General features: G+C 39.3%; 1 protein-coding gene across 4 annotated transcripts in view; it reads left to right on the top strand.

The window, feature by feature from the left end:
• The window catches only part of LOC111865079 (anillin), a 64872-nt gene that overhangs the window by 6068 nt on the left and 31239 nt on the right, over window positions 1-27565 (top strand). For 2 of the 4 annotated variants that reach the window (XM_033751678.1, XM_033751676.1), the window contains 7 exons: window positions 1775-1993; window positions 4768-5347; window positions 9488-9717; window positions 11845-12034; window positions 16770-16908; window positions 17594-17855; window positions 25555-25770. In XM_033751678.1, coding sequence (XP_033607569.1) covers window positions 1775-1993; window positions 4768-5347; window positions 9488-9717; window positions 11845-12034; window positions 16770-16908; window positions 17594-17855; window positions 25555-25770 — 1836 coding nt within the window. The remainder of the gene's footprint in view (window positions 1-1774; window positions 1994-4767; window positions 5348-9487; window positions 9718-11844; window positions 12035-16769; window positions 16909-17593; window positions 17856-25554; window positions 25771-27565) is intronic. The other 2 variants (XM_033751677.1, XM_023852808.2) reach the window with 2 other exon arrangements.

Here is a 27565-nt window from a genome sequence, read left to right as displayed (position 1 = left end):
TTAAATATTATACTAGTGTCATCTGCATATAGAATGCATGTTTACTGTACCTAACTTCAGTACAATCCAGATCTCCTCCTCACCCTATTTTTGGTTAGCTCCTAGAGAGAATTTGAATGTCAGTTGCAATATTACTGCCACTAGACTGAAATCTTTATTTATAAACAAACTGCAATGAATCAGACATTAAATTGAAGGTAAAAGAGAGGAAATTTCATGTGTGCTAAAAAATGCAAACTCAGAATTTTACTGTGTTGGGGGGGGGGAGAAAAAAAAGGGGGCAGAAAACCGAAAATGAAATGGGCTCTGTAGTCAGCTCTACCTTTGCTGATGGGCGGTGCCTTGCGTATCACTACGAGAATTCAATATGAATATGTTCACAAGATTGCCTTGAAATTCTTCAGACTGTAGCCTGGCCATTTTTCCTCAAAACAGAATGTTTTGCAGTAAGATTTGACATTCCTGTCTCACCGATTATAGGTAACCATGTTCATCTTGCACAAGGTTTGTGCATACTTCTTTCTCTAGTGAAGCATTCTTGTGTAAAGGACTCCGTCAACCGCCTTTTCCATGAAGGGTCTTAGATTGTTTGAGTACTCTGAGCGTCATAACACCGACTGACATAAACTACAACTACTCCTAAACAGTCTGCTAACTCTTTGCTGGCAGTGTCCTTCGGAACTCTAATGAATGAAGTCCCTGTAACAACATTTTTCGGTATACAAATTGATAATGAATTAAATTGGAAGAGTCATGTGGAATAAAACCTTCCTAAACTCTGTTCTGCTATTTTAGTAATTAGGAGTTTATCTTATTTTATTTTTCTTACTTTCATTCTATCATTAAGTATGGAACAGTCCTCTGGAGCAATTCAACTAATAATTCTAGGGTTTTTAAATTACAAAACAAAGTAATAAGGATCATATTGGGAGTGCGACCCAGAGACTCTTGTAGAAGCCTTTTTAAGAAATATATATTTTACCATTGTCATGTGAATATATTTTTTCTTTGATGTTTGTGATAAATAATCAGAATAATTTCTGTTCAAGTTCAGAGGTTCATGGCCTGAACACTAGAAGCAAAAATCAAATTTGTATTCCAACTTCAAATCTTTCTGTTTTCCAGAAGGGCACTATGTTTACTGGTATTAGGTTATTTAATAGATTGCCAGAGACCATTTAAAGTCTTAGAAAGGAGAGAATCAGTTATACAGTTGATGAATTTTTGGAGCATACATTAAATAATTAGTTACAGTGTTTGTTTAGCTTTGTATTGTTTTTCTGCTTTGTTTGTTTATGTTATACTTGTGATCAGTTTCATGTCCATTGTATTTTGGACTTGTGAAATGTGAAATATATGTATATGTATGAATGCAGTTTTGAATATTTTGAGTGAAGTGGAACATGGGTTTACTGCTATACTGTTTTGAAATGGTTGAAGCCTACGAGCAAATCAGAATGTTCTGATTAACCCTTATCAGTTGGGACTATGGGATTTAAAATCTTGTGGTATGGCACAGTTCCTCTCCAGGTTTCCACTTAAGATGTCAGTGCGTTATGGATATGATATTTTAAATCTTCCAATACTTGGGGCTTTTGGGGCTGGCAGTTATTTTATCTTAGGAAGGTAAGGCAAATAGCTAAAAAGTAATTCAATGTTTCACCAGCTGAAGGACATTCACGTGCCATCGCAATAATGCAACATGCCTAGTTAATATTAATAGGATAGAAAGGACCATGGATTAGATTTGCTTTGTTTCTCTCTTTACTTGCAGGAAGCACAAGGATTCTCACGCACTCAATCTAAAGCTAGACTTGTGTATGATTATTCAAAACATTCTCCACAGGGTGAGGAGAATGATGATAAGACATGCAACATTCCTGCTCCAGTTTCCAGTGATGAAGTCAAAAACAAGCTGGCAACTATACAAGAAAATGTCTCTGAGACACTGCTGGATTCAGTGAAGTTACTGCCAGTTCAGGTAGGAAACAAGGTAAAAGGATTTGAGGCTTTCACAGCTGTGACTATGAAGAAAGCAGTTGTCTGGGATTTGGCACCATGTATATGTGGTTTTAACCGACGTTTCGGAGGAATGTATGGCCTCCATCTTCAGGGTAGAAGGAAAAATGTAAGAAATCTGCAAGCGAAGAGACCGTGAGAACTGGTAAAAGCAGACGTTGGTTAACACCACATATACACAGCGCCAAATCCCAGAAGACTGCTTTCTTCAAGGTAAAAGGAGCTTATATAATTCAGTATTTTAATTCATAACTAATTTAACTCTGAAGTTCTAACTTTGACTCGGTCTAGCTTTTGTAATGTTTTGTTGTCTTACACTGAACTTGGTTTGGATAAACTTTGGGAGATCATACCACCCTATCTTATTTCTCTAAGATCCATTTTGATGTTATCCTTCCACCTACATCCAGGTCTTTCTAGTGATCTCTTTCCTCCTGGCTTTCCCACCAAAATCGTATATGCATTTCTTTTCTCCCCCATGCATGCCCATCTCATCCTTCTTCACTTGATCATTCCTTTCCTTTAATGTCAGAGACCAAGATTCACACCCATACAAAACTACAGATAAAACTTATATATTCTGATTTTACATTTTTTGCCCTTTACTGGGACTTCAGATTTTCTGCTACTGAGAAAAGAAGCAGTTGGCTTAATGAGGCTTGTTGAAAATTCTAATTCTTGCTTTTGGGTCCTGTTGTGACCCATGACCATATTTTTGATCTTTCCAAGATCATTTACATGTTTTGAAATGGGGCTTCTTCTTCAGTGAGAGGAGGGGATGGACTTTTTATGCCTAATCTGAACAGAGCAGTAATTTACTACTGGCTTTCACTGGCCTGACTCCTGATGGTCTTGATGGTCTGGTAATTTGCTCCTGGTCTTTGCCAGCACAGTAATTCTAGATTTAAGGCCCCGTAGGACTGATGACATCTTTCTGCCTTGTGACTGATGGTCCAGGCCTGGTCTAATCTGGTCAATTGCTGCTGGTCCTTACCAGCAGTTATTCTTGATACCTGGACCCATGAGCATATTTTTCACTCTGACTGCCTGATTTGCAGTGTACAGTCTTTGGCCCTTGTCTGTTAATTTCTAGTCATTTTTGGTTTCAAGCCCTGTGGGAGCCATGATCTTTTTTTATTTATTACTGAATTTATTGTACATTTATGACCATAAGCATGAATAGTTACAACACTCTTACTAACCTACACTCTCTCCAAGTAAGTACAGTACATGTTAAGTCTTCACAGTCTGTTATGTCTTCACTAATTATTGCTTGGTAGTGACTCCTAACAGTGGAGATTCCTCTGCTTTCATTCTGATGGCTGAACACCAACTGCAGCTGCTGTCTTGCAACTGCTGATTGACTTGAGTTCCCTGGTCCTAGTCTGGTATGGTTATCAGCTGCTGGCCTTCACCAGCCATCAGTCTTGGTTTCAGGCCCCCCACAGGGCCCATGATCAGTTGTTTCTGCACCATGACTGACTGGTTCAATGTGTCTGTCTGGTAAATTACTGCTGGCCTTTGCCAGTGTAGTCATTCTTGGTTTTGGGCCCCATGGCACACATGACCCATATTTTTCTGACTAATTCTCCCTGTATACCTACTGGGCAGCCTGAAGAGAACACTGCCTTCAGCATCTCCTCTATTGTTTGCATATTTTTTTGTTGTAGATAAGGAATTTAGCAATACACTGCAACCTCAGTAATCTAAACTAATTAAAGACAGGTGTGTTTGCACTATCAACTCTTTCAGATTACTGGATTAAAATGAAGTTTTTAAGGAAAATTATTTATTCAGAAGATTTAATTAACACGTAGTATCATAGTTCACTATAATTTATTTTTAATGAAGGGAAGTAAAATAATTAAATTAAATTTATTATTTTTGGAGGTGCCTTTGGAGAGGTGTAACTGCAAATCAATTCAGATTAACAAGGTGCCACAGCATGTCATATGAGATTTTAGAGTCTCACAGTGGTCAGCATTCAGACTGCTGTCTTCTGGGCTGTGACCTCAACCCAGCAGCATAACAAAGCCAGTGTGTGCATAAGCTCAGCACCCTGCTTCCCCAGTTGTTAACAAGAATATAATTGTCCATTTTAGCAGCTTGTCATTGTATGATATGATACTATATACTGAGCCTTGGTAAGAGGTCTCTGTTGTATCCTTTCCCCCTACTGTGCTGTCCTTTGAGGATACTTTCAGTGCGGTGGTGGATGCTACAGGAGCACTGCTGGACAAAGCTGCTGAGGATATAAGCAGGAAACTGCAAGATCCTTGAATGTACGAGGCTATGGAACGAAATAGGTTCTGTTCGCAAATATTGCTGTTTGTGACTTCCAACTGAATTATTTCTATAGCTTCAAGGAGGTCCCATAGAAAACATGTCCATTTCCTAGCAGTGGACATCTGCTGTTTTCCAGCGTGCCCGTCTAGCAGTCTGTTATCTAGCAATAGATGTCCTATTTTTAAGTACTTGTGTCATGGAAATGTGCCAACTCGTTCCCTAGCAGTGGGTCTACATGTCACAATATGATATACCAATGAAAAGAATCTGAAGATATGTACCATTTTTTCATTCTTTTTGCACTAGTATTAGAATTGGCATTTTTTGTATTTAGGTCTGAATCCTACCTCAAGTGCAAATAATTGTTTCTCCTTATTGCTTTTAATTTTCAGTCAAATCAGCTTACACTTTAAACAAAAACTTAAAAGTAACAACTTATTTAATTGATTTCTATGAATGCAGGGTTCACAAACTCCAGTGATGGGAATGAATATCCTTCATAGCAGCTCAAGCAACAAGTTAACCAGTTCTCCAGGGAAAAGAAATGTTCTGCCCAGATCAACTGGAAGTCCATGCGTACCAAATGTACCACAGATGGGACTTCGTGTTGGTAGTCCTCGCAAAGGAGATTCATCTCCAAAAATTGGCTCAGTACTTCACAAAGCTGCTCTCTTTGAGTCAAGCCCAACAAAGAAGAATAGCAAAGATCCCACTGAGCTCTCTGTAGCAGAGAGGCTTGCAATGTTTGAACATAACAAGGGGCAAGCTCTGATGCCTAAGGCTGCATTATCAATGCCTGTTCCTGCCAAATATATTGCAGGTAGTAGTGATGGGCAGAAAAGTATTCCCAGTAAAGTCTATTCCCCTGGGAAGGGGAACAGGATGGTCAACAGCACAGTGACACAGCTGCAGGAATCTGTGACATCTAACACCAATGCCAAGACAGTTTTGCCACCTGGAAAACAAAGTGGCCACGTGGTGAAACAAGCTAACAAATCCTGTGTTGCTGATACTGCTCTTTCACCAGCAGCTCCTTCTGAGGGTATGAATTATTATTTTATAAATTACTATATTGTCACGTGTTGGGTGTATAACGCGACAAATAACTTCACGCCGTATTGAATATAGCGAATTTTATTCCACATTCGCTCTTACAATTACACAATTTACAATCTGACAATTACTGCCATCGGCAGTATCAGAAATACTACACTGCAAATGCCAGAATACAACTGACTGGTTGCTGGCTAACTCGTTACTCTCCGCTGGCTAGGTGGAGAACTGTTGATCACACACTCTGACTCGTAGGCTTGCTCGGAACTAACTCAGAACTGACCGCGAATAGTCTTCGCTGCTCCGTATCTAGCCTCGTTCCGGACAACTCAGAAAACAGCCACGTAATAGGCACCATTGTTGTCTGGTGCCGTGTTGCTAGCAACGCTATCCAGAGTTGTTTACTGCTGCCTAGCAACCGTGGTATCCCTTGGTGATGTCACCGCTGTTGACTCACGTTGCAAAGCTACCAGGATGCTGGGACTCGGCTCATTTCGGCTCAGCTCGGCGCATCAGCTCTGGGGGGGGGACATCCAGCACACGTCACAATATGAAATACTGTCCATTGGACAATGCCTAGTTAAACCCGTAAAATATAGTGCAGTGTTGTTTTGTTTCTGCCTCACGCTGAGAGAACATAGACTTGGCCTTTTTGAGAACAGAGGGCTGAGGAGAATTCTTGGACCTATGAGGGAGGAAGTAACACGAGGCTAGAGGAAAATGCATAGTGAGGAGCTTCATAATTTGTACCCACCAGATATATTAGGACAATCAAATCATGGAGGATGAGATGGGCAGGGCATGTAGTATGCACAGGGGAAATAGGCATACAGAGTTTTAGGAAGAAAAACAAGGAAAGAGAATACATACAATTCTGGAAATTTCTTGACAAGCTAAGCAACTGTTAGCTTCTAAAAAGGGCTCTGCTCCTTGTAATTGGGAGATGATTCGTTTTGACTCAGTTATGATTTATATACAGCTATCAGAGACTTTTTCTATAGTATGACATGAAAATAAAAAAATTTGGAGTTTAGTTGAAATCACAAGGCGTTTATGCTCATGCCACTTGGTGCCACCACTAAGTAGCAGGTAGCAGACCGTTGTTTTAAAAGAACATGTTTACATTAAGACCATTTCAGTTGCAACATCATAGTAAAAATGAATTAACATAGAATCAGGTAATAGTAAGGATTTTGTTTCTGGAACTAATGCCAAGCTGGCCCTATGGATTTTGGCTATTGAACAATGTGGTAACAAAGTCTAAGTGAAATGCTTAAGAAGAAGTGATTTTAAAGAGCGAGAGGAGAGAGGAACAATGTTGGTAAGTTAACTTTGTTTTAATTTCACTTTAATATTATAATTATGTAATTGCCAGATACTTACTGCATACAAAATGATTTGCAAAATGTAATTTCATTGATGAGCTGCTGTTAGTGTAAAGATCCTATTTGCTTTCCTTCTATTATCATTTAAGGAAGAGAGCAAGCAGTTTCATAATTTATCATACTGCTTCACAGATTTGGACATGTGATCATTTCAGTTGTATGAGAGCTATTTGAAAAGTAACCTCTGTTTATTTTTGGTAACTAATGTAGGAGCTGGGGAGAGCTTGCACACGTGAGGGAGCATCACATGATTCATTGCCTTTCAACTATCACATAACTGAACACATAATGTTTCTGTCTCTACAGACTGAGTTATGTTGTTTCCTGCGATTGATAATCCTCTCAACTGTGAAATTCATAGTTTTCCACTTTTTTCACATTAAAAACATGAGTGCTGTAGAACTCCATCATGAATTATTCGTGGCAGTTCACAGCCAAAATGTAAAGAGTGAAGGAACTCTAAGACAGTGGTGTAGAATATTCAAAGATAGGCTAACAGATGTTCGCAATGAAGAGAGAATTGGTCTACTGGCCATCTATAGTGAGTGATGATCATCTTCAAAGTGTTGGCCAAAACACTTATGAAAGATGGCGCTTATAATTTTAGAAATTTGGTGCGAATTTCTAGTAATTTCATGCACCATTTCTCTGCGAGATGATCACAAGCTAAGCTCTCACAAGTTTTGTGCAAGATGGGATCCGAAAATGCTTACGGGTGCGCACAAAGCACAGAATGGCTTCAGCTTTGACTTTTTTAGATTAATTCATTTCTCAGTCACATCATACAAGTAACAGGTGATGAAACCAGGGTTTTATTTTCGAATGTTGAAACCAAAGAGCAGTCAAAGTAATGGATGCACACACATTCACCAAACAAATAAAGAAAGTTTAAATAGATGTCTGCCAGAAAGCTGATGGCAACTGTTTCCTGGGACATGAAAGGAGTGCTAATGGTGGAATCATGCAATAAGGGACCTTGACAATGTCATAAGTGTATTGTGAAACACTAAGAGAACTCAGAATTGCTGGGTTTCTGGACTTTTTCCATCACCCAGTGTTCTAGAAAATAGAAAACACAGCGTTTTGGAAATGATCTATTTCCATCCTCACATGAGTGTGGAGAAGACGCCATTGTCAGAACTCTTTAGAATCTACTAAAAGAACTGCATAGGGCCATTCAGATACAAAGGCATGGAATGCTGACATACGGTGTAGTACTCCTCCATGACAATGTGCACCTGCATACAACTGCTCGCAATTGAGCACTGCTGGAGCATTTCAACTGGGAATTGACCACCCTCTTTACAACCCCAATCTCGGTCTGAGTGACTACCACCTATTTACCTACCCGAGGAACTAATGGGATCACAGCTCTTCAACAATAGTGAGGGGTTGATGGAAGGTGTCAAAATGTGGCTGAGCTAACAGATGATAGACTTCTTTGATACAGGCATACAAAAACTTGTTCCCCAATGCAACAAGTGCCTCATTTTCTGGAGTGACTACTCGTACATTGTGAAGTAGCTCAAATATGTTTGTATCTTTTATCTATAATGAAATTTGTTTATCTCATTGCTTGTTTTGTTAACAGCTCATAGGAGGCTACTTTCTGAATAGCTCTCATGTGTACCAAGACTGAACTAAGGCCACGCCATAGTTCAAGTGGTTAGTCGCTAGCTTCCCACCGCGTCGCCCTGGGTTCGATCCCGGGTCTGGTCAAGTGGGATTTGTGGTGGACAAAGTGGCAAAAGGGCAGGTTTTCTCTGAGTACTTCAGTTTCCCCTGCCAATCATCATTCCACCATTTTTTAACTTTTCATTGTCTACTCTGTGATTCCACCATTGCTTCACAATCACCCTCACCTATCATCTGGGGCTGGTACAATAGGCCAAAAGTGGCTGCAGTACAAGGGACTTAGTCCCACCCCACTAGCAATAAAAAAAACTGAATTAAAAATGGAAGTGTTGTTGGGCAGGCAGTAGTGAAAGTCAAGTATCTGGAACAAAACATTCTATGAGAAGTAGCCGAGTGGTGCTTGCTGGCTTGGGCATATGAATGGCTTCTTCTGGTTCCAATAACTGTAACATTTTGGAAACTCGTGTTTATAGAACGCTACTACTACCCTGTCCTCTACATAATTTCACACATCTTGCAGTAAAAGCATGGGATAAAACAAGTTTTTACTAGATTCTGTTACATATGCCAAATATTAAAAAGTACAGTTCACACGGTAGCGTAGTTGGTTGAGGCACTATGCTACAAGCCGGAAGGTCGTGGGTTCAAGTCCCGATGAGGTCATTGGATTTTTTCAATTTACCTAATCCTTCTGGCCGCACTATGGCCCTGGGGGTGACTCAGCCTCTAACAGAAATGGGTACCAGGAATTAATTAAATAATTTTCCTGGGGAGTAAAGATCAGCCAGCACGTAAGACTGGCAGCCTTACCACCATCTCTGAGCCGATTGTCTAGATAATGTGGGACCCTCAATATCTCACAACCCTATGGGCCTTCATGGTCTGTTACAGGGATAGCTTTACTTTTTTTACTTTACAGTTTCTGTATGTGATGCTGTGTAATTAGGTAGATATGTATGGAAGTTTTGAAGGAACCTGTTGCCTCTATCTTTAGGATGTACCAAACTAAACTGGCTTGCAGCCCAGAAGACCATAATCTAAATATTCATATCCCTGAGAACCCCAGACCTTGTGTATGTGAAATAAGCCTCCATTGCCACTACTTGCAGACTTGCCAACAAGATCCAGCAAGGCTTTGGCTCAAATGTTTGAACAAGGCAATGCATTTGCGGTACATAATGCCGCTATTGAGAATGTGCAATCAGAACGACAACAGGAAATGGCAATGTTGTTGAATCGCTGGAACAGGAACAAACAGTTGGCTTCTTCAAAAGAATGCAATGTGAATACTGATGGCACAAACAATACGACTGCTGTACAGGCCGATCAGATGAAACAGGTGATATTATATACAGGTTTCATATTACAAATTCTAGCTTTTATTAAATTATTCAATTTTTGTCACTTGTTATTGATTTCAGATATTTTACACTGTTCAGATTATGAGAATTAGAGGTGCAGCAAACAGAGATTGCATGAGAAATATATGTACAGTGGAACCCACATTTAATCTTTCTCAGTGTTCCCTGTTGTTTAACACTGAATTACAATGATCCCAAGTCTTAATTTTCCCTCATTTATGATATTTGTTAATGGAGGTTATACTGTATATACACCATATAGATACTAAAATTAAACCAACTACTTGGTATCTCTGCATTTGGAACTCTCACTTATGTCCTTACAGTTATGTTACACTTTATTTTTATTAGAATAAAAACTCTGATTAATAATTCTACCTTCTGGGGTATAATGCCATAAAGTCCATGGAAAATCAACTGATGTTTCGGAGGATCATGTCACTACCCTCTTCAGGGTTTAAAAGTAAGCCTAGTAAGAAGCCAGTAAGAAAGCATGTGGGGCTTGCCACTTGCTTTCACATCCCAGAAGGTAGAATTCTTCATAACCACTGCTCTGCAGACCTCAGATCCTGCAAAACCTCTGACAACTGTATGCTTAAAATAGCATATGTGTGTGTGTGCATGTGCATTTTTTAGATTTGTTCCAGAATGTTCATTGTTCCTTGTTTGCAGTAGTGTGGATTGCTGTTATGTTTTCCTCTCCTCCACACATTAATCATACTTGTGTTCATGTTTCACACAACATTGTATCCTTAAAAATATTGAAATTCTGGTGAACTAAGGCCCAGCACTGGGTGATGTTTCTTGAAAGACTCAGAGAACAATTCAGGAACAATGGACAATTAGAGACTGAGGTGTGAGTGTTATTCTGATTCAAGAACAGCCACGACACAGCATTTTCCCCACAGCTCTAAAGTCTAGCCAAGTGTGTGAACAGTAACTAGCTGAACAATTGCCACTTTCGTGTGTTTGAAACCATATAACAAGTGAACAGCAGTATAGGGGCAGTCATTCATGAACCCCTTCATTTTCAAAAGCAGAATGCAGCACTGGTTTAAAAAATGCTGTGTCAAATATGAACCACCCTCTTATAACAAATAATGTCACTCAGGGCAGATGCACCAGATTTTTCTCTTCTCCACAGAGTCCTGACCTGTTCTATGGCCCATTCAGCCTCCTATCCAGTGGGCCCTGGCTTTTCTCTTCTGGGGAGGGAGGGTGGAGGGTAAATGAGTGGGTCATGGAGCTGTACCTCCACCCCTCCACACTTCTTCATGGCATGGTGCTAAATTAAGCACAACGGAAAATATACTTTTACGTGCTGTATGAATGTGTAATTATAGTTCATATGTATAGATAATCCAATGTTGTGAATTTTATATATCCATAGGACTTCATACAGGTATATCACAATTTAGAAAGAAAATTCATTCCATGAAGACTGTTTGTAAGGTGAAAATTTGTAAATCCAAAATTATATTTACATTACTTTTTGTGTCAAAGTCGCCAATTTGTTCTGAGTCACAGAAAAATCCCCCAATATTTTTGACATACATGGTATGTTTTAATAGTAATGAGCCATAAAATAATACAGTACTATTTCTTTATGGTAAATAACTGTTGCAAGTACAAGTGTATTATTTTATTTGTGTTTTTTCTCATAGCTTATGTAATGCAGTTATGCAGATTGTAGCTAAACTAACTGCAGTCCTTGCTGTCTTTGGCCTATCAGCTCCTCTTATAACCACTTGTATGTTGTACTTATTTGGGAGCTTTGTTGGGCACAAATAAGACGGATATTTATGGATAAAATGTGAGTGTCAAATGCATGGCTGATTTCATATGATCACAGCAATACTCATGGACAGACTGGAAAGGTGGGAGACGTACATCGGTGGGTTTGTCTGCTTCTCCCAATATGTTGTATGCAATAAAAAGAAACTTTTTTGTGTATGTAGATCATTTGTGAACATTTGTGAATCGAGTGTAGGTAGAACAAGAGATATCTGTACATTTTATGTTTATATTGACCAATTTAGATGAAGTAACTATGTTTAGTATTCAAGATGAACTGCATTGTTGATTTGGAAATATTGTTATGACAGGAGTGCTGTGGACCTCCCCCTCCCCCTCCATTACCAACTCCTGCAGATTTATTGCAAGTGCAGGCAGATGGAAGGCCTCCAGGATCTACACCATCAAAGACGAGCCATGACTCTAACGTATCACCTCTGAAGAACTCACCAGTGAAATATTTGAATGTATCAAAATTATCTTCCTCAGAAAAAAAGAAAGGTTTGATTCATTTCCTTATTGATTAATTCTGAATTCTTCTTGATCATTGATAACAACACTTGATGCACGGTCAGCAGTTTCATCATTATTACTCATAGTTTTCATAAAAGATATTCCAGCAGCATATCTCAGCTACAATTAATGCTACATATGGAAGCAGGATTCTGCCCTTGATATTCATTCATTCATCAGTAATCTGTCAAGATGACAGGTCCACAGTCTCTTCCAAAACAGTTCCTCCACTTGATGCAATCTAGGGCTTTCTCCTTCAAATGAAAGTATCCTCTTCTGTCCCCAAGGTCATCCAGCATCTTCTTACATCTTCTTCCTCGTCTTCTGGTCACTTCTATCCGTCCCTCTATCTTTCCTTCAGTAACTTCTTTTAGAAGGCAGTTACCGCGTAAGATATGACCAATCCAATTAGCCTTCCATTTTCTTATTTCGTGTAGGATATTCCTCTGCTCACTGACTCTAAATAACACTTCTTCATTTCTCACATAATCGGTCCAACTGATCTTCTCCATCCTTCTCCAACACCACATTTCGAAGCTTTCTAGGTGTTTCCTTTATTATCCATATTTCATCCTCTTCCTGTGAAATTCATCTTAACTGACAAAATTTGGTCTCTATCAAGTGAAGTCACATTGGCAGCAGAAAACTGAGGAATTTAACCTCGGTGCATTTCAGTTGAATGTTTCACTAATGAAAACATGTTGTGATGGTCATTTTTTGGAACACTTATCAGACATGAGAGAGATGCACAGCCCTTGTTGCATTCTGAAAGCTGAACTACAAAACAGGTAAATTTTCATAGTCAGAGCTAGACAAATGAAGCACAAATTCAGAGAAACAGTGAAGTTGAGGTAATGTAAAATGATTTAAATTTAACATTATTGTTTTGGGCATTTGGCTGAGTGTATATATTCATGAAAAATGAAAAATTCGGGATCGTAAAATCAAACGTTCGCTGTATTAAGCAGCAGTAGTATCAATGCTTCCAAAGGTTTTGCAGAGAAAATATGGCATGCTCTGCATGCAGATGAACCCCCATTTAATATTCATTTAAAGGTTTCCTTCACTTGACACTCAATTTCAATGATGTAAGACAATCTCAGTACTATATTTTGTCCATTAAAATTTTCCTCAATGTAATATTTCAGTCCACTTGCTCCATGAAGAAATCTTTAATGGGGTATGACTAGTGCAATTCCAAAATGTATTTTCCTTCTACAATAGCAAGTGTCATTTACAAAATCAAGCAATGACAAAAATAACTTCCAAATTACTATGGAGTTCCACCCTATTTACATGTGACCTTCAGTTATTTATTACATCAGACATTTTGTTACTGTATGAAGATGGAATTGACGTTTTCTGAATTTGTAATGTGATTGATAGATAGAGCTGTCAGAGCTCTTGTACTTTTGATAGAAGGTGTAGAAGTATTTGTCTCTCTGCCATCCATTAATGTTAATTACATGAAGTCTTTATTGCTGTCTTATAGGGACATGTAATGTGTACCAGCTGAGTATAAGATTGAGGAAAGAAATGCATTTTCAAGACTAGCAAACTTTATATAAATGGTGTTTGATAATTAACATCCAAGAGCATGTTACGATCATATTTGTAACTTCAACGTAGATGTCAAAGACAATACACAGTAGGAGACAGATCCTCTATTTATTCATATACAGTCAACTCTCGATTATCCGGGCTAATGGTGGGGATGGAAGTCACGGTTAATCGAAAACCCGGTTAAGCCAAATTTTATTATACGGGCTGGACGACTGTGAAGGGTCGGAGTTCGAGTCCCGGTAGGGTCAAGAATTTTAACTTCTCCAAATCGTCCAGACCGGCTCTGGGGTCCATCCAACCTCCTATCCAATGGGTACCGGGGGCTCTTTCCCCGGGGGTAAAGCGGCCGGGGCGTGAAGCTGACCACTCACCTCCAACTAGTGCCGAGGTCAAGAAAATTTGGATCTATACATCCACTCCCCCACACGCCTTAATGGCGTAGGGCTTAATTCGTTGAGCAGAGGAACAACTTTACCTTTTACCTTTTAATACCTTCATAATACTATAGACCTACCTGTATTTAAATTTATTCATCCTCATTTCTATGTCATCTCATGGCCTATTTAATACTTTCTTTACATTACACTCAGTATGAATTAGTTATTTCAATCACTGTTCAACAACATCCAGCACTTTTTACGGTCACACTTAACACTTAAAATAATTTAATACTGTCTTTTGCTTTTTCGCGGCATTTTCCTTTTTACGGATATCCGTACGAAGCCTACGTAATATTAGCTTGTCACTTAATAAACTGTCCTCTTCACTCTCAAGATAGTCTAGTAAGGATTCCAAATGATTAAGCGCAGCACCATGTGATACTTTCTTACTGGCAACACTGTCCACCTCTTCCTCATTCTCACTTTCTTCCCGCTCTTCTGGCTGCACCCCCATTGAAGTTACGATTTCGTCACTGCTTAACATTTCGAAGCCCGGTTCACACGAGTCACAGTTAAACCACTCTCTTATATTTTCCTCGTTGACTTCTTCACCACCATGAACTTGGTTAGCCACTTTTGTCAATTTTATGGCTATCTCATTTTCACTGAATCCAGTGAATCCATGGATTTCGTCATCTTCATTAGTGATGAAAGGCATCAGTTTCTTCCATGAATTTTTCAATACAGATGGCTTTACTGTATCCCACGCTGTTGAAATCTCGTATATGGCATCTAATACTGAAAAGGACTTCCAGAAACACGTCAGATCATTGCCTTCATCGATGTACTTTTGTAGCAAATTTGATCTGTAGATTCTCTTCATACTTGAGATAACTCCTTGATCCATTGGTTGGATAAGTGCGGTAACATTAGCGGGAAAATATTTCACAAAAATATTTCCATCATCTGACCTCAGGAGACTTTCGTTAGGATGTGAGGGCGCATTGTCAATGAGGAGCACAGCTTTCTCAGGTAGGCCTTGGGATTTTAGATGGTCACGAACTTGAGGCACGAATTTAAAATCAAACCATTCTTTAAATATCGCTCTATTCATCCAAGCTACTTTCTGGTTAAAATAATGGATAGGCAGACTTGAAGCTACTGTTCCTTTAAAAGAGCGTGGTCTTTTCGCTTTGCCGATAACTACTGGTATTAGTTTGTGTGTTCCTGATGCATTAGAACAGCACAAGACTGTCAATCTCTCCTTACTGGATTTGTGACCTGGAGCCTGTCTTTCATTTTGAAATGCCAATGTTCTGGTTGGCAAGCATTTCCAATAAAGACCCGTTTCATCGGCATTATAGATTTGTTCTGGCAGCAGATTTTCACTTTTCACAAAACTATCAAAATTGGTGCAAAATTGATCTGATGCTGACAAGTCCCCTGACAATTTCTCACCTTGAATACTGATTTCTCGTATTCCATGACGCTGCTTGAAACGTGTTAGCCAACCGGAAGAAGCGTCAAAACTCCCTTCTAGTTCAAGTGCTTCGAAAAAATATTTAGCTTGTTTAGCACAAACTGGTCCTGTTATTGTTGTTCCCTGTGCCCTTAGTTGATTAAACCAGGTCAGCATCGCTTTGTCGAGATCATCGTATGTTGATTTCTTCATGGTTTTTCTCTTCTTCATTCCGCTTGAATTAGAAGACGAAGCAAAGGAAATTAACTCATTCTTTTGTTTTTTCAAATCACGAACAGTTTGTTCTCCAATACCGTATTGCATTGCTAATTGTTTAACTACAGCTCCTTTTTCCAGCTGATTGATAATTTCAAGTTTCTGTTGAATACTTAACACAACACGCTTCCTTTTAAACCCCGACATTTTGCTAACGCACTTGAAGATCTATATTAAGAAACTGATACTTACTTTCACAATGCACTCTCACACTGAGATGGTACCGTTAAATAACCTGGGGCGGTGTATTTGTCCTTGAAACTTTCCAAAAATTCTTGCATTCTTTCACCCCCACCCTAGAACATTGTGTTCGCATAACGGGACGAAATAATGCAGAGCTCGGTTCACACTAGTGCGAAAATAGTGTTAAACTCACCATGTGAAACAAAAGTGAATGAATATTAAACAACATATAAACTTAAAAAAAAAGCCCCGGTTAAGCCGCAAACCGGTTAATCCGCCCCCGGATAATCGAGAGTTGACTGTAGTCACCAGAGCAACTGATGCAGTTGTCCCACTGGGACATACCACACTCTCAATTCCTGCAGAGAGGAAGTTAGGGCTCAGTGTTTACACTTTCCTGCCAGACTCCAAGGTCTTGAACCTTTTTGTCATGGGGTATGTGTGTTTCTACTCTGTCGATGCTGTCAGTGTCAAGGTGGAGTGATGAACAGTTTCATCACTAGCAACATTGCACCTAATGAATTTTGAACACAGAAAGAGAATGATGGCATTTTGGAGCACTGAGGGTGATGATTCTTGACTCTGTATACTTCAGACTGGCAGTGACACCTGAGTGGATCTATTTTTGTGGGAATCAAACTAGTGGTACATTGCTGAGAAAAGTACCTAATTTACTTCATGATTATAAGATAGAAAATGATTTGTCCATTTCTCCTTATTCTTTCTGACATCAAATTCAGAGTACTAACACACCCTCAGATGTTTGTTATTGAACATTCTTTGTAATTACTTAAACGATATTATGTTTGCCTACCCTGTGTCAGTGAAGATTTTCAGCATATATGCTATTACAATTTTTCAGCCCAGAATTGTGAGAGATATAAAGGATTGACAGATATGAAGCGTATCAAGGTCAGTCCACCTAAACGTGGCCATCTGTATCCATGCCTGTCTGATATTGAAGCAGCAACAGAGACAGAGAGTGAAATTCCAGATGAAAGGTGAAATTTAATTTTAAAATTGCCATGATTTTCCCATGCTACTTTGCTGAAGTCTTTGTTTGAAGTTGTTGTGTTTGTTAACATACCCCCCCAACATACATGATACTTGTATTCCCATCCTTGTTCTCGCAACAAAAACTTTGCAGTTCCTTTGGTTTCATTGCCTCTTATTTTCATTGAAAAATACATTTTTCAGTAAACTAAATATATTCAGTTTGGCCATTGTCAGATTGTAATCGTTTTGTTCTGCACACATAATATATTTTTAGTAATTAAAAGTAAAATAAAAAAGAAATTGTATGGGATTTCTTTAATCTGAAATTCATGCTAGTCACAGTTACTGATGTTGGGGGTTACCTCTGTTGTACACCCTTAAATGAAGCTTATAAAAGCAAAGGAATTGAGGGAGTTGGTTGGTATAGTGGCATCGCTATAGATTTGTATTTGGAGCTTCTCAGTCAAATCTTTGCTGGGATCACTGGCTGTCCTTGCTTGTGGTTTTTCTTGAGCCCACTAGCAAATTCTGGGATAGTGCATCATTATGCCAAGACTGTTGCTTTCCAGAGCCTCTCCAATTTATCAATCCTCTTTACCATTTGGCACTCTGTAGTCTAGTTGACAGCATCACAAAATAAACTATAAAACAAGGGGACCATCATACATAAACTATAAACTTTACTTTCAGCATTTCTGATATGGAGTCTAGTGACGGGGAGAGTTCACGGGATACAAGTTTTGGACGTGAAATCCTGACGGCAGCAGGTATACACAGACCACTCCACACTATAAATCAAGGACAGGAATCCCAGACAGATACCAGTGATGATGAATCTGCTGACATGGAAAATGTTGGTGATTTGTTGGAGGAAGCTTTATCTGTTTGTCACGATTCAGAGACATCTCCATCACCATCAAAGAAAGCCAAGGCTAATCATCAGTCTCCACAGGTAAACAAGAGCAGTTGCATTCATTTGTTGGGATTCACTGTTTTATGCTTTCAGTTTTTTTTCTTTTCTTTTTTTTCTTGATCAGAAATTTCGGTGAAAAATTATGTTTAATACAACTTGAATAAAAATTTTCCTTACATTTAGAAAATGTTCTAGCAAGTTTATCGGGAGGGAACACTGAGTAGAACACAGGTTTTTGTGTGGATTAAGGCGTATCAGAGTGGAAGGGATGGTATTACAGATGAGACATCTGTCTGTCCTGTTAATTTCATGGAATGATTGAAATGTGAAAGAAAATAATAAAATAGTAGAACTTGCCATTGATTGATTGTTACGATAGGAATATGAGTACAGAATTAGTTATATTGATTTTTACTGGAAGTTCTAAAAAAATATTCCTGGATGATGCCAGTTGTTTCAAAGTACAGTGAAACCTCGATTTTTACACTTTTTAAGGGGCCGCCTAAAATAAATATAAAATTTGGGAAATGAGAATGATACAACGCAAAGAATAATGTGGTTTTCTTTATACCATAACTTCGGAAGATCATTTAGAATACACATGTTTGGACACTGTACAACGTAAATGTAAATGCAAATATGGTTCTAGGTTCATTTTATTATGCTTCATCAACAACTGTGTTTATGTAGCTTTGGTAAGGTGAGATGGTGATTATGACTTATGAATGGGAAGGAATTATCATGCCTATTTCAAGGTAAAATTCCAGAATTTGCCTGGATAGATGAGCAATCTAGAAAACTGAAATTAATGGCCATGGGGATTTGTTGCGCTGACCACGTGACACCCTCTATCTGCTAAAGTTGGCACTAACTTTGCCGACAAGTGGCGGTCTCTCAATCGGTATAGTTCGCTTGCGAACTAAAACCACAGAGTTAAGTTAATATGAGCAACTATGGTACATACCTAGTTACACTGTTTTTTTTTACCCAGTTTATAAGAGTCTTCTGCTTCATTTTTTCTTGAACTGTCAGCCTGAAAATTTAATTTTCGACTATGTTGCACAATACAATAATATTGTTCTGTGTATCAATTTGACCTATATAATTTCTGGCTGCTTCCAGTATTTTCACTGCATCCAGTAATATCACTTTATATTCTACAACTTCCCCTTCTGCTGATGGCCCAGTCAGCTGTTGATCCAACTCCTGGTTGACATTCTGGATTCTGCAAACCTCAGAATTTGTACCACATGTTGTGTAGTCCTCAAACTGCACTCCAAGATGTTGTAATCTGTGTCAATCATCCTCTCCATCATCATCGAGTTTCACTGCACTGTTGCTGCTGGTATAATCAGTTGAGGAACCATATTCAAAAACAGTTCTTGAGTGTAGTGGGTATTATCAGTCTCCAGGCTTCTGCCATGAAGTGCAGTCTCGCTGTGAAACTCATCTTAACTGACAACAAAATTTGGTCTCTACAAAGTGAAATCACATGGGCACTGAAAGATTGAAGAATTTAAGCTGGGTACATTTGTGTTTCACTTAAGAAAATGCATTAGTCGCTGTGTTGCAGTGGTCATTTTATTGCTGGTCTAGTGTACATGAGCTGTTGATAACACCATGATAATCACTTCAAAGGGTAAAGCTATACCTGTGACAGGCTCCCACATTTTCTCTTAGACAGTTGGCTCACAGATGGCGGTAAGGTTGTCAGCCTTGGTCACCTGCTGCCCTTACCCCCCCCCCTCCCTTGAAAAATTCCTGGTACTCATTTCTGTTAGAGGCTGAGTCGACCTCAGGGCCATAGTGTGTCTGTAAGGCTTAGGTAAATAGAAAAAATCTACCTCATTGGGACATGAACCCGTGACCTTCCAGCTCATAGAATAGTGCCTCAACCAACTACGGTACCGTGTGCCCTGATAATCACTTCAAAGAATGAGAAATATTGCTGTACTTGCGTAAACTGTATGCCATATTATACATAATTGGAGCTTGTGGGAGGGAGTTGTTCAAACATGTTTTGATATTATGAGTATTACGATCATTTTTAGGAATTTTATAAATTTTGCAACATTGACATTCCATTATAATTTCTTAATTTTTTTGTGGTCCGAAAATGTGTATCCTGCAGTTCTCATGAAGCACATTTCTGCTGATATCAGTCTTCTCTCATCAATTTTTATTGTCCATGATTCATTACCATATTATAATGTTGAGCCAGTAAGAAGTGTCTTATAAATTCACTTTCTTATATGCCTAGATAGTGATACTGGTTTGAAGATCTGATTTATACTTACTTGTATTTTGACAAAATTCAAAATTTTTGCAATAAAATCCAGTTCCCTTTTGTAGGCTATACAAGGGCAAGTGAGAAAGTACCTGCAATTATTTTTTTATTAAATACAGTTACAATGAGTATATACCATAGCATTATTTTCCTATATAGTCCCTGTTTTTTCAGTGCTCTTAAGTTCAGCAGAACACAAGTGTCTGTATGTCCTCAGAAGAAAGTGTTTTAGTGTCAAGCCATGCGTGCATTGCTTCTTTCACTTCTTGGTCACTGGTGAAATAGTGACATTCAAAGTGTCTTTGAGTGGACTAAACAGGTAACAGAAAGAGTCAGATCAGAACTACATATATAGAGAATGCTTCAACACCTCAAAGTTCAGTTTGCAGAGACTCCCAACAGTGCTGGCAGCAGTGTGTAGTTGGGTATTGTTGTGCAACATTGTGACAACCATTCACACCATTTGGTTCAAATAGCTGTTTTTAACTGGTCCAAAAGCACTTCATTTTAACGGACACTGTTTATTGTCATACTCTCTTATGGCAGTGTTTCAAAATTGGCCCTTGTGTATCCCCAGAAAGTGTCAACATCACTTTTCCTGCGGGTGGATGAGTTTTGAGCTTTTTGGATGGCAGTATTTGAAGTTTCCTTCGTATCCTCTGACGTTTGCTTTCTGGAGCATAATGGTGGATCCACTTCTTATCCCCAGTAACAACACATCTAAAAAAAAGTCACTTTTTTTGCAATAGCAATTCAGTAGGCCTTGGCAGGTTGTCAAAAAGTTGCGCCTGTGCTTTCCTGTGAGTGTTTTCAGAACCCATCTTGCACAGTCTTTATGAAACCCCTGCTGGACTTGGATGGTTCCATGAGCAGAAGCATGACTGATGCACAGATGGTAAACCACTTAATTGTTGGCACCCATCAATTAACCAGTTCATGAAATAAACCAATTCAGTTGTTTCCTCTGTAGTAATTATGGATGGGCATCATGAACATTCTTCATCAGCTGCAATTGTGCAAATGTTTCTGAACATAGTTATCCGTTTGTACACACTTCGATGTGATAAGTCACTATTTCCATATCGTGCTGAAAGAGCACACCTTCAGCCCACAGAAAATCTGTTGCTGCATGTTGGAAGTGGAAGTGGCCATGTTAACACTGTTCCGATGACACTACAGCTGGCTGGCGAAAGTTGAAAGTATTTCACAGTCACATAGGGAGTTCATGCGCAAGCAGTGCAGCCAACGCAACAAGCTTTGAAATAGATCTTTGCAGAAACTTTCTGATTTACTTACATATTTTATCGAAAATAAATGACAATATTATGCTTATTTTGGACTCTATCCATCGTCTGATATATAGAAGACAAAAAACCAGAATGTTTCAGAGAATGGATCTGTCTCCGAAACCTTGTGGTTTTTTGTCTTCTATATACCAGACGATGGATAGTGTACAAAATAAGCCTAATAGTTCTCTACAGCATACACCATCGTCAGAATCCTTTCAAGTCTATAAATGAAAATATTAATTTTTCCAGTACCCTGTCATTAATGCTCATCTTCTAGTTCCATCTATCTAAAAGCCTTAATTTCGTTTACTTTACTATTTATCTTTGTGGAAAAATTGTATCTATTTCAATCACAAGCAAGAAATATGGAACTAAATCTCAGGCTTTTCAACAAAATTGTTTGGAGGATTATAAGTAAGTAAAAGTGAAAGTAAACCTATTCCTCTAACAGACCGTGAAGGCCCATAGGGTTGTGAGGTTGAGGGTCCCACATTATCTAGACAGTTGGCTCAAAGATGGCAGTCAAAAGCGCACTACCAAAGTGTGGCCCTACGCACCGGCTGTGCTTTATTTAATTTGTTCTGGTACTAATTTCTGTTAGAGGCTGAGTCGATCCCAGGGCCGTAATGTGGCTGGAAGGATTAGGTCAATTGAAAAAAATTCAGTGACCTCATCAGAAATTGAACCCGCGACCTTCTGGTTTGTAGCAAAGTGCCTCAACCAACTATGCTACCGCGTGCACTTCAAACTGGATTATAAATGTGTAAAATCAGAAAACACAGTCTGCAAAGGTGACCACACTCATTAAGATTAGTCATAATATATATATCTGGCCTACTTTCCTTAGTTTGTGTGCTTATTTGATCACTTTGCAGTCTGTGTGTCTATGTGTATCCCCCGTAACAACTTTTGAAAGCTTGGGTAACTTTATGAAACTTGCTGTGTATATTATGGCATGGGAGAGCCCCTCTCAACAGCATATTTCATAAATTGTTCCCCTCAGTAATACCAACATTACAGCCTCTCAGATTGCTGGCACAAAACCTTAATATTACTTGAATGTCTGAACTGATTGTCATAAAGCTTGGTGTGTATATCGTGCAAACTGAACCCATTTCAATGGCACACTTCATAAATGCCTATCAGTAATACCAACATTACAGCCTTTCAGATTGCTGAGGCAAAACCTTATTATTGTTTGAATGTTGAATGTCTGTGTGAATCTTCATGGAACTTGGTATATAGTATATCATGCCATCTTAGTGGCATACATCATAAATCCTCTTATCAGTAGTACTAACACTATAGTCTCTCATATTGTTGAGATAATACCCTTAATATTACTTGAATGCCTGAACTGGTTGTCATGAAACTTAGTACATATAGTAAGCGGCCTCCATAGTCTAGAGGTAATGTTCCCACCTCATGACTCGTGGTACGCGGGTTCAAACCCGGCGGAGGTCGTGGAATTTTTAAGGGCGGAAAAATTCGGGGAACAAGTCCTCCGGGAGGGACTTTAAGCCGTGGGTCCCGTGTCGTAGCTTTATGGCACGTAAAAGAACCTCATATCTCCAAAGGAGGTCACTGAGCCAAATTCAAGGACCTTTCCTGTCCAACAGTAAGTCTCTAATGCCTCTGATAGATGGGGGAAGCATTATAGATACTGCCAAGCCAGTAGAGCCCGAACTCGCTGGCTCGGTCGGGACTGATGGTACGCACCAATATCGGTAGGGTATTGAGCCGTGTCCCTTGACCCTGTGGGTAAAGAACCCAGTTCTTCTACCCACTTAGACCCGTGAACCCCTGCTCAAATGGGTAAGGGACAGGCTCATAAGAAACGGCTTGCTTGTAACGTGATGTACTATGCCTCCCCTCCCCAAGGTCGAGTAAGGGATCTCGGGAGAGGAAAACCACTGTCGGCACTATGGGCCAAGCTGGACGGATCGGCTAGTCCGAACTGGTAGGGAACACACTGCACAAGTATACATAAACACTGGCGTTTCCAAACATATAAATAAATGTATATTGATAATATATGTATGCAGGTGGACTCTGCCTGATGGGCAGGGACTGGTGAGAACATGTGATAAATAATTAATACAGAACTACACTGCGCCTAGCCGCACAGAACTCAAGTCAGGCACGCCTCATGGCGTCTTTCTACTTCTCCAGTACAAACATGTACTTAAGCAAGCCTTGAGGGCACAAGGANTTTACCTCACGACTTGATCTAGCCTTGATCACGTCGTGAGGGCACTCTTCCCCCTTCAGACACTGCTACGGGCCGAAACCGAATTTCCCCAAGATCAATTCAACATAACGAAACCAAATTTAGACGCAGCGATGTTACCTTTCTGAGGTCAACAGGAAGAGAGAAAGATACATTCGTTTGTACTACGCACGAAAGCTCGGAATGCGTCAAGGAGGGGGGGACAACGTCAGCTGACCTGACATCAGCCAAGGGCTTTAACTGGAGAGAAGGAGGAACGGCTCGCATCCTGGCGTTTCTGGGGGGACTCCAAGGAACTTCACGAAGAACCGTTGCACGGTTCAGTATAGAGACTGGTAGAATATCATAGAGGGAAGCACAGTGGACCAATACTGGTCTAAGTGCATGGGGAAACCCACCCTCTCCAATAACTAACTAACTAACTAACTAGTACATATAGTATGTCACCTGAGCCCACCTTAACAGCGTAGTTAATAAATCCATCTAATCAGTAGTACCAGCACTACAGACTCAAATTGTTGCAGTAATACTGTCACTAGAATGCCTGAACTGATCATTATGAAACATTGTACCTGTGTGTACCATGCCACCAGATGCCATCTCACTGGCATACTTCATAAATCCCTCCATTAGTAATACTAACATTGCAGTCTCTTAAAATGTTGTAATAAACCCTAATGCAACTTGAGTGCCCAAAGTAATCTTCATGGAACTTGGTATGTATATTATGCCATCTGAGTCCACTCTTGATGGTGTACTTCATAAATCTCTTCTATCACAAATGATAATACTGCAGCCTCTCATATTCACACATCACAGGTCACTACATCATGCACTAAGTCTCAGTCTGTTGTGTTTCCACTCGTCATTGCTTAGTAATAGCTCCCAATGCTGTAATAGATTTTTCTGCTTCTGTGTTCAGTGGTCTCTGTCCTTGATTGCTGGTGACAGTCTCTCACTTGACTTCAGACTCAGACTAGGTGTTGCTACACAAATTTTCCAACAGTGGTGACACCGCTGCCTCCCATGCCTCTGTCAGGCTATGTTTGTCTCATAACAACTTCAGGCAAGGGCTGTCTAGCTGGCTGTTAAATTGCTGCTAGCCCTTGCCAGCACAGTGATTCTTTGTTTTGAGTCCCATGGGACTCATGACCATATTTTATAGTCTGACGGCTCTGGGAGTGTTCTAGGCTGACTGAGCAAGAACTGCCTGCAGACTCCTGATATAGCCACAGCATGGACCCAACAGAGAACACCACTTCCAACATTTCCTCTACTGTTACATATGTGTCTGTTGCAGCAGTCACATTATCTGGTTGTTGTGGAAAAGTGTTTACAGAGTCATTGGCTAGCAGCAGATGTCTTCTTTGGTTCTGCAATCCTGTATTTCAAACCACTGTATAGCACACTACTCTGGGTCATTTCTTATCAGTAGAGTACAGTTTTCCTCTTCAGCAGGTTTCCTTGAACTTTATCAGAAGTGCAGGATATGAAGATTGGTTGTCCCATTATAAAAGGATCATCTTTCTTTGCTCCACAGCTCTTCTTTTTCTTCCTCTTTCTTTTTACAGTTCAGATGTCCTTACAGTATACAGGACATTCTTTGCTTTTAGAATTTCACTAATTTTTCTCAGTTTCTTTTATAGCAGGGATGGGTAGGCTTGCACGCTGGATACAGCCTGTGGCCCATGACACTCTTCTGATGTTATCAACATGACCTTTTATTACTTGATATTATTTCATATATAGTAATTGCAAGAAAATCAAGATGCAGTTTTGTGATGTTATTACACATAGGAAATTTACTTCTGTAACTTGCTATGCGTACAGCTGTATGTAAGGAAGTTCAGTGAGGAGTCCTTCAATTTACATTTTAAACTATGAGAATCTCAACTGGAGGATATGACCGTTTGTATTTTTTTTTTTCCCCAGAGAGGTTGCATTGACCAAGGAAGGAAACAAATCTGTTCTAGCCCATCCACATCTCAGTCACATAGTTTTGAATATTCAAAAGGTTCATCATTTGTTGAACTGGAACCAGACTCCACACCAAGGAAGGTTGAACACATTCCTGCCTTTGTTGTTGAAGGCAATGAACAGGTTCCACTTATGCACACTGTCAGCTTATATCGTCGACAACAAAAAATGGTAAGTAAGTTGTGAGGTTTTCACAGCGATGACTATGAAGAAAGTCGTCTTCTGGGATCTGGCGCCGTGTATTCTTGGTTTTAACCGACGTTTCGGAGGAACTTATCGCCTCCATCTTCAGGGCAGGTGAATCGCAATGGAGGCGATACATTCCTCCAAAACGTTGGTTAAAACCAAGAATATACGGCGCCAGATCCCAGAAGACGACTTTCTTCAAAAAATGGTAAGTTTAGTGTTCACATTTGAAACTGTTTTTGTGAATTAGGGACAGAGTATTTACCAAATGTAAGAGATGTTTGCCACTCTGTGAGGACATTACCAGCCTCAAGATTTTGTACAGATTTCTGCATCGTCTACCAAGCATGCTCAGCCTTTACTGTTGAGCATGCAGCTGCAGCAAAATTTGGTTTGTGTGTGGGCAACATGGTGTTCTGTACATGGCATGTGGAATGTGTAAGTATATGTAAAATTATATGTTCATTATAATAAATATGAAAATAATATGACAAGTTTGTAAAAAATGCACTTCTCTAATTGTGCTAGTGCGTCTTTATTTTTAGCATATTTTTACAAAATAAATTAGTATTGTATGTCTCCGTAAATAAATATCTCATAACGTTTTGAAATATTGTATATGTATTTGCAAAATAAAACCTAAAGGAAAACAGACATATAGTAAGCTGAATCCCAAATTAATTTCTTTTTATCATAAAAGCTTATAAAGAATGCGAGAAACAGTAGAGTCAGAGATGTTCAAGGTATTTTATAAACTGTGTAGTTTGCTTTGTTTTATTCGAGAACATGCACTGTGACTGTATTGTGTACATTGCGAAACACTTGACAAAATGTAATGTTTTCTTAGTCAAATGGTGCACCCGAACAAAGTTTTGGAATGCATTGGAATAATTGGCACTGCATCTTTTTAGCTAGCTTATCATAGTTAAGAGTGTATTTGGTTGTGGCCAGTCTCGTACAGTCGTTTAAATTTTTGTCACTTAATGATGATCAGTACTTTGGCTTTAGCATTTTTGGCGTTGAAAATCCTGATTTGCTTAAGTAAGCAGAAGTGAAACATGCAGTCACCTTCAGTGACACTTATTTTAGAATAGGGGCATTCTGCAGGTGATGCTAAATTAACATGTTTATGTCACTGACTCTTGTTTTCAATGGAAATTCTTGTTGCAAATTTATGATATCACTTTCTAATTCACTCACATTTTCTTTGAACACAGGAGCAATAAGTTCAGCACCCTCACTTATATCCATCTCTTGAAACGGATGACTAACAAAAGATACAGTGAACTTCACGCTTCCAAAGTCTTTAAATCTTATATTAGTCTCCTTTAATAGTTTACCAGTACACAGAGTGTGGAAAGATGCATTAAATATACTGTCACATGTTGGGTGTATAACACGACAAATAACTTCACTCCATATTGAATATAGTGAATTTATTACACTCGCTCTCACAATTACACCACTACTGCCATCTGCAGTATCACAACTCACTCCGGTGAATGCTAGACTGCAACTGACTGGTTACTCCGATAATCCTCTCGTTATATAGCTTCCGCACTGACAACAGAGAAAACAGTTATGTGATAGCTACCACTGTTGAGTAAACACCGTATTTACAGGCATTGCTGGGGAATGCTGCCAAGAGTTGTTTATTGTTTCGTAGTAACCGCAGTGTCCCCTGTTACATCACAATGGGCAGTGCTGTTACATCGCCGCGGGGGAAGGGGACGGAGTGTTGACTGGCCTGTTACCATGGCAGTGGCCGTTGCTCCGATGC

The sequence above is a fragment of the Cryptotermes secundus genome, unplaced genomic scaffold (genome assembly GCF_002891405.2).
Source record: "Cryptotermes secundus unplaced genomic scaffold, Csec_1.0 scaffold1654, whole genome shotgun sequence".
In the NCBI taxonomy this organism is placed as follows: Eukaryota; Metazoa; Arthropoda; class Insecta; order Blattodea; family Kalotermitidae; genus Cryptotermes; species Cryptotermes secundus.
This window is presented reverse-complemented; position numbering and strand designations above follow the sequence as displayed.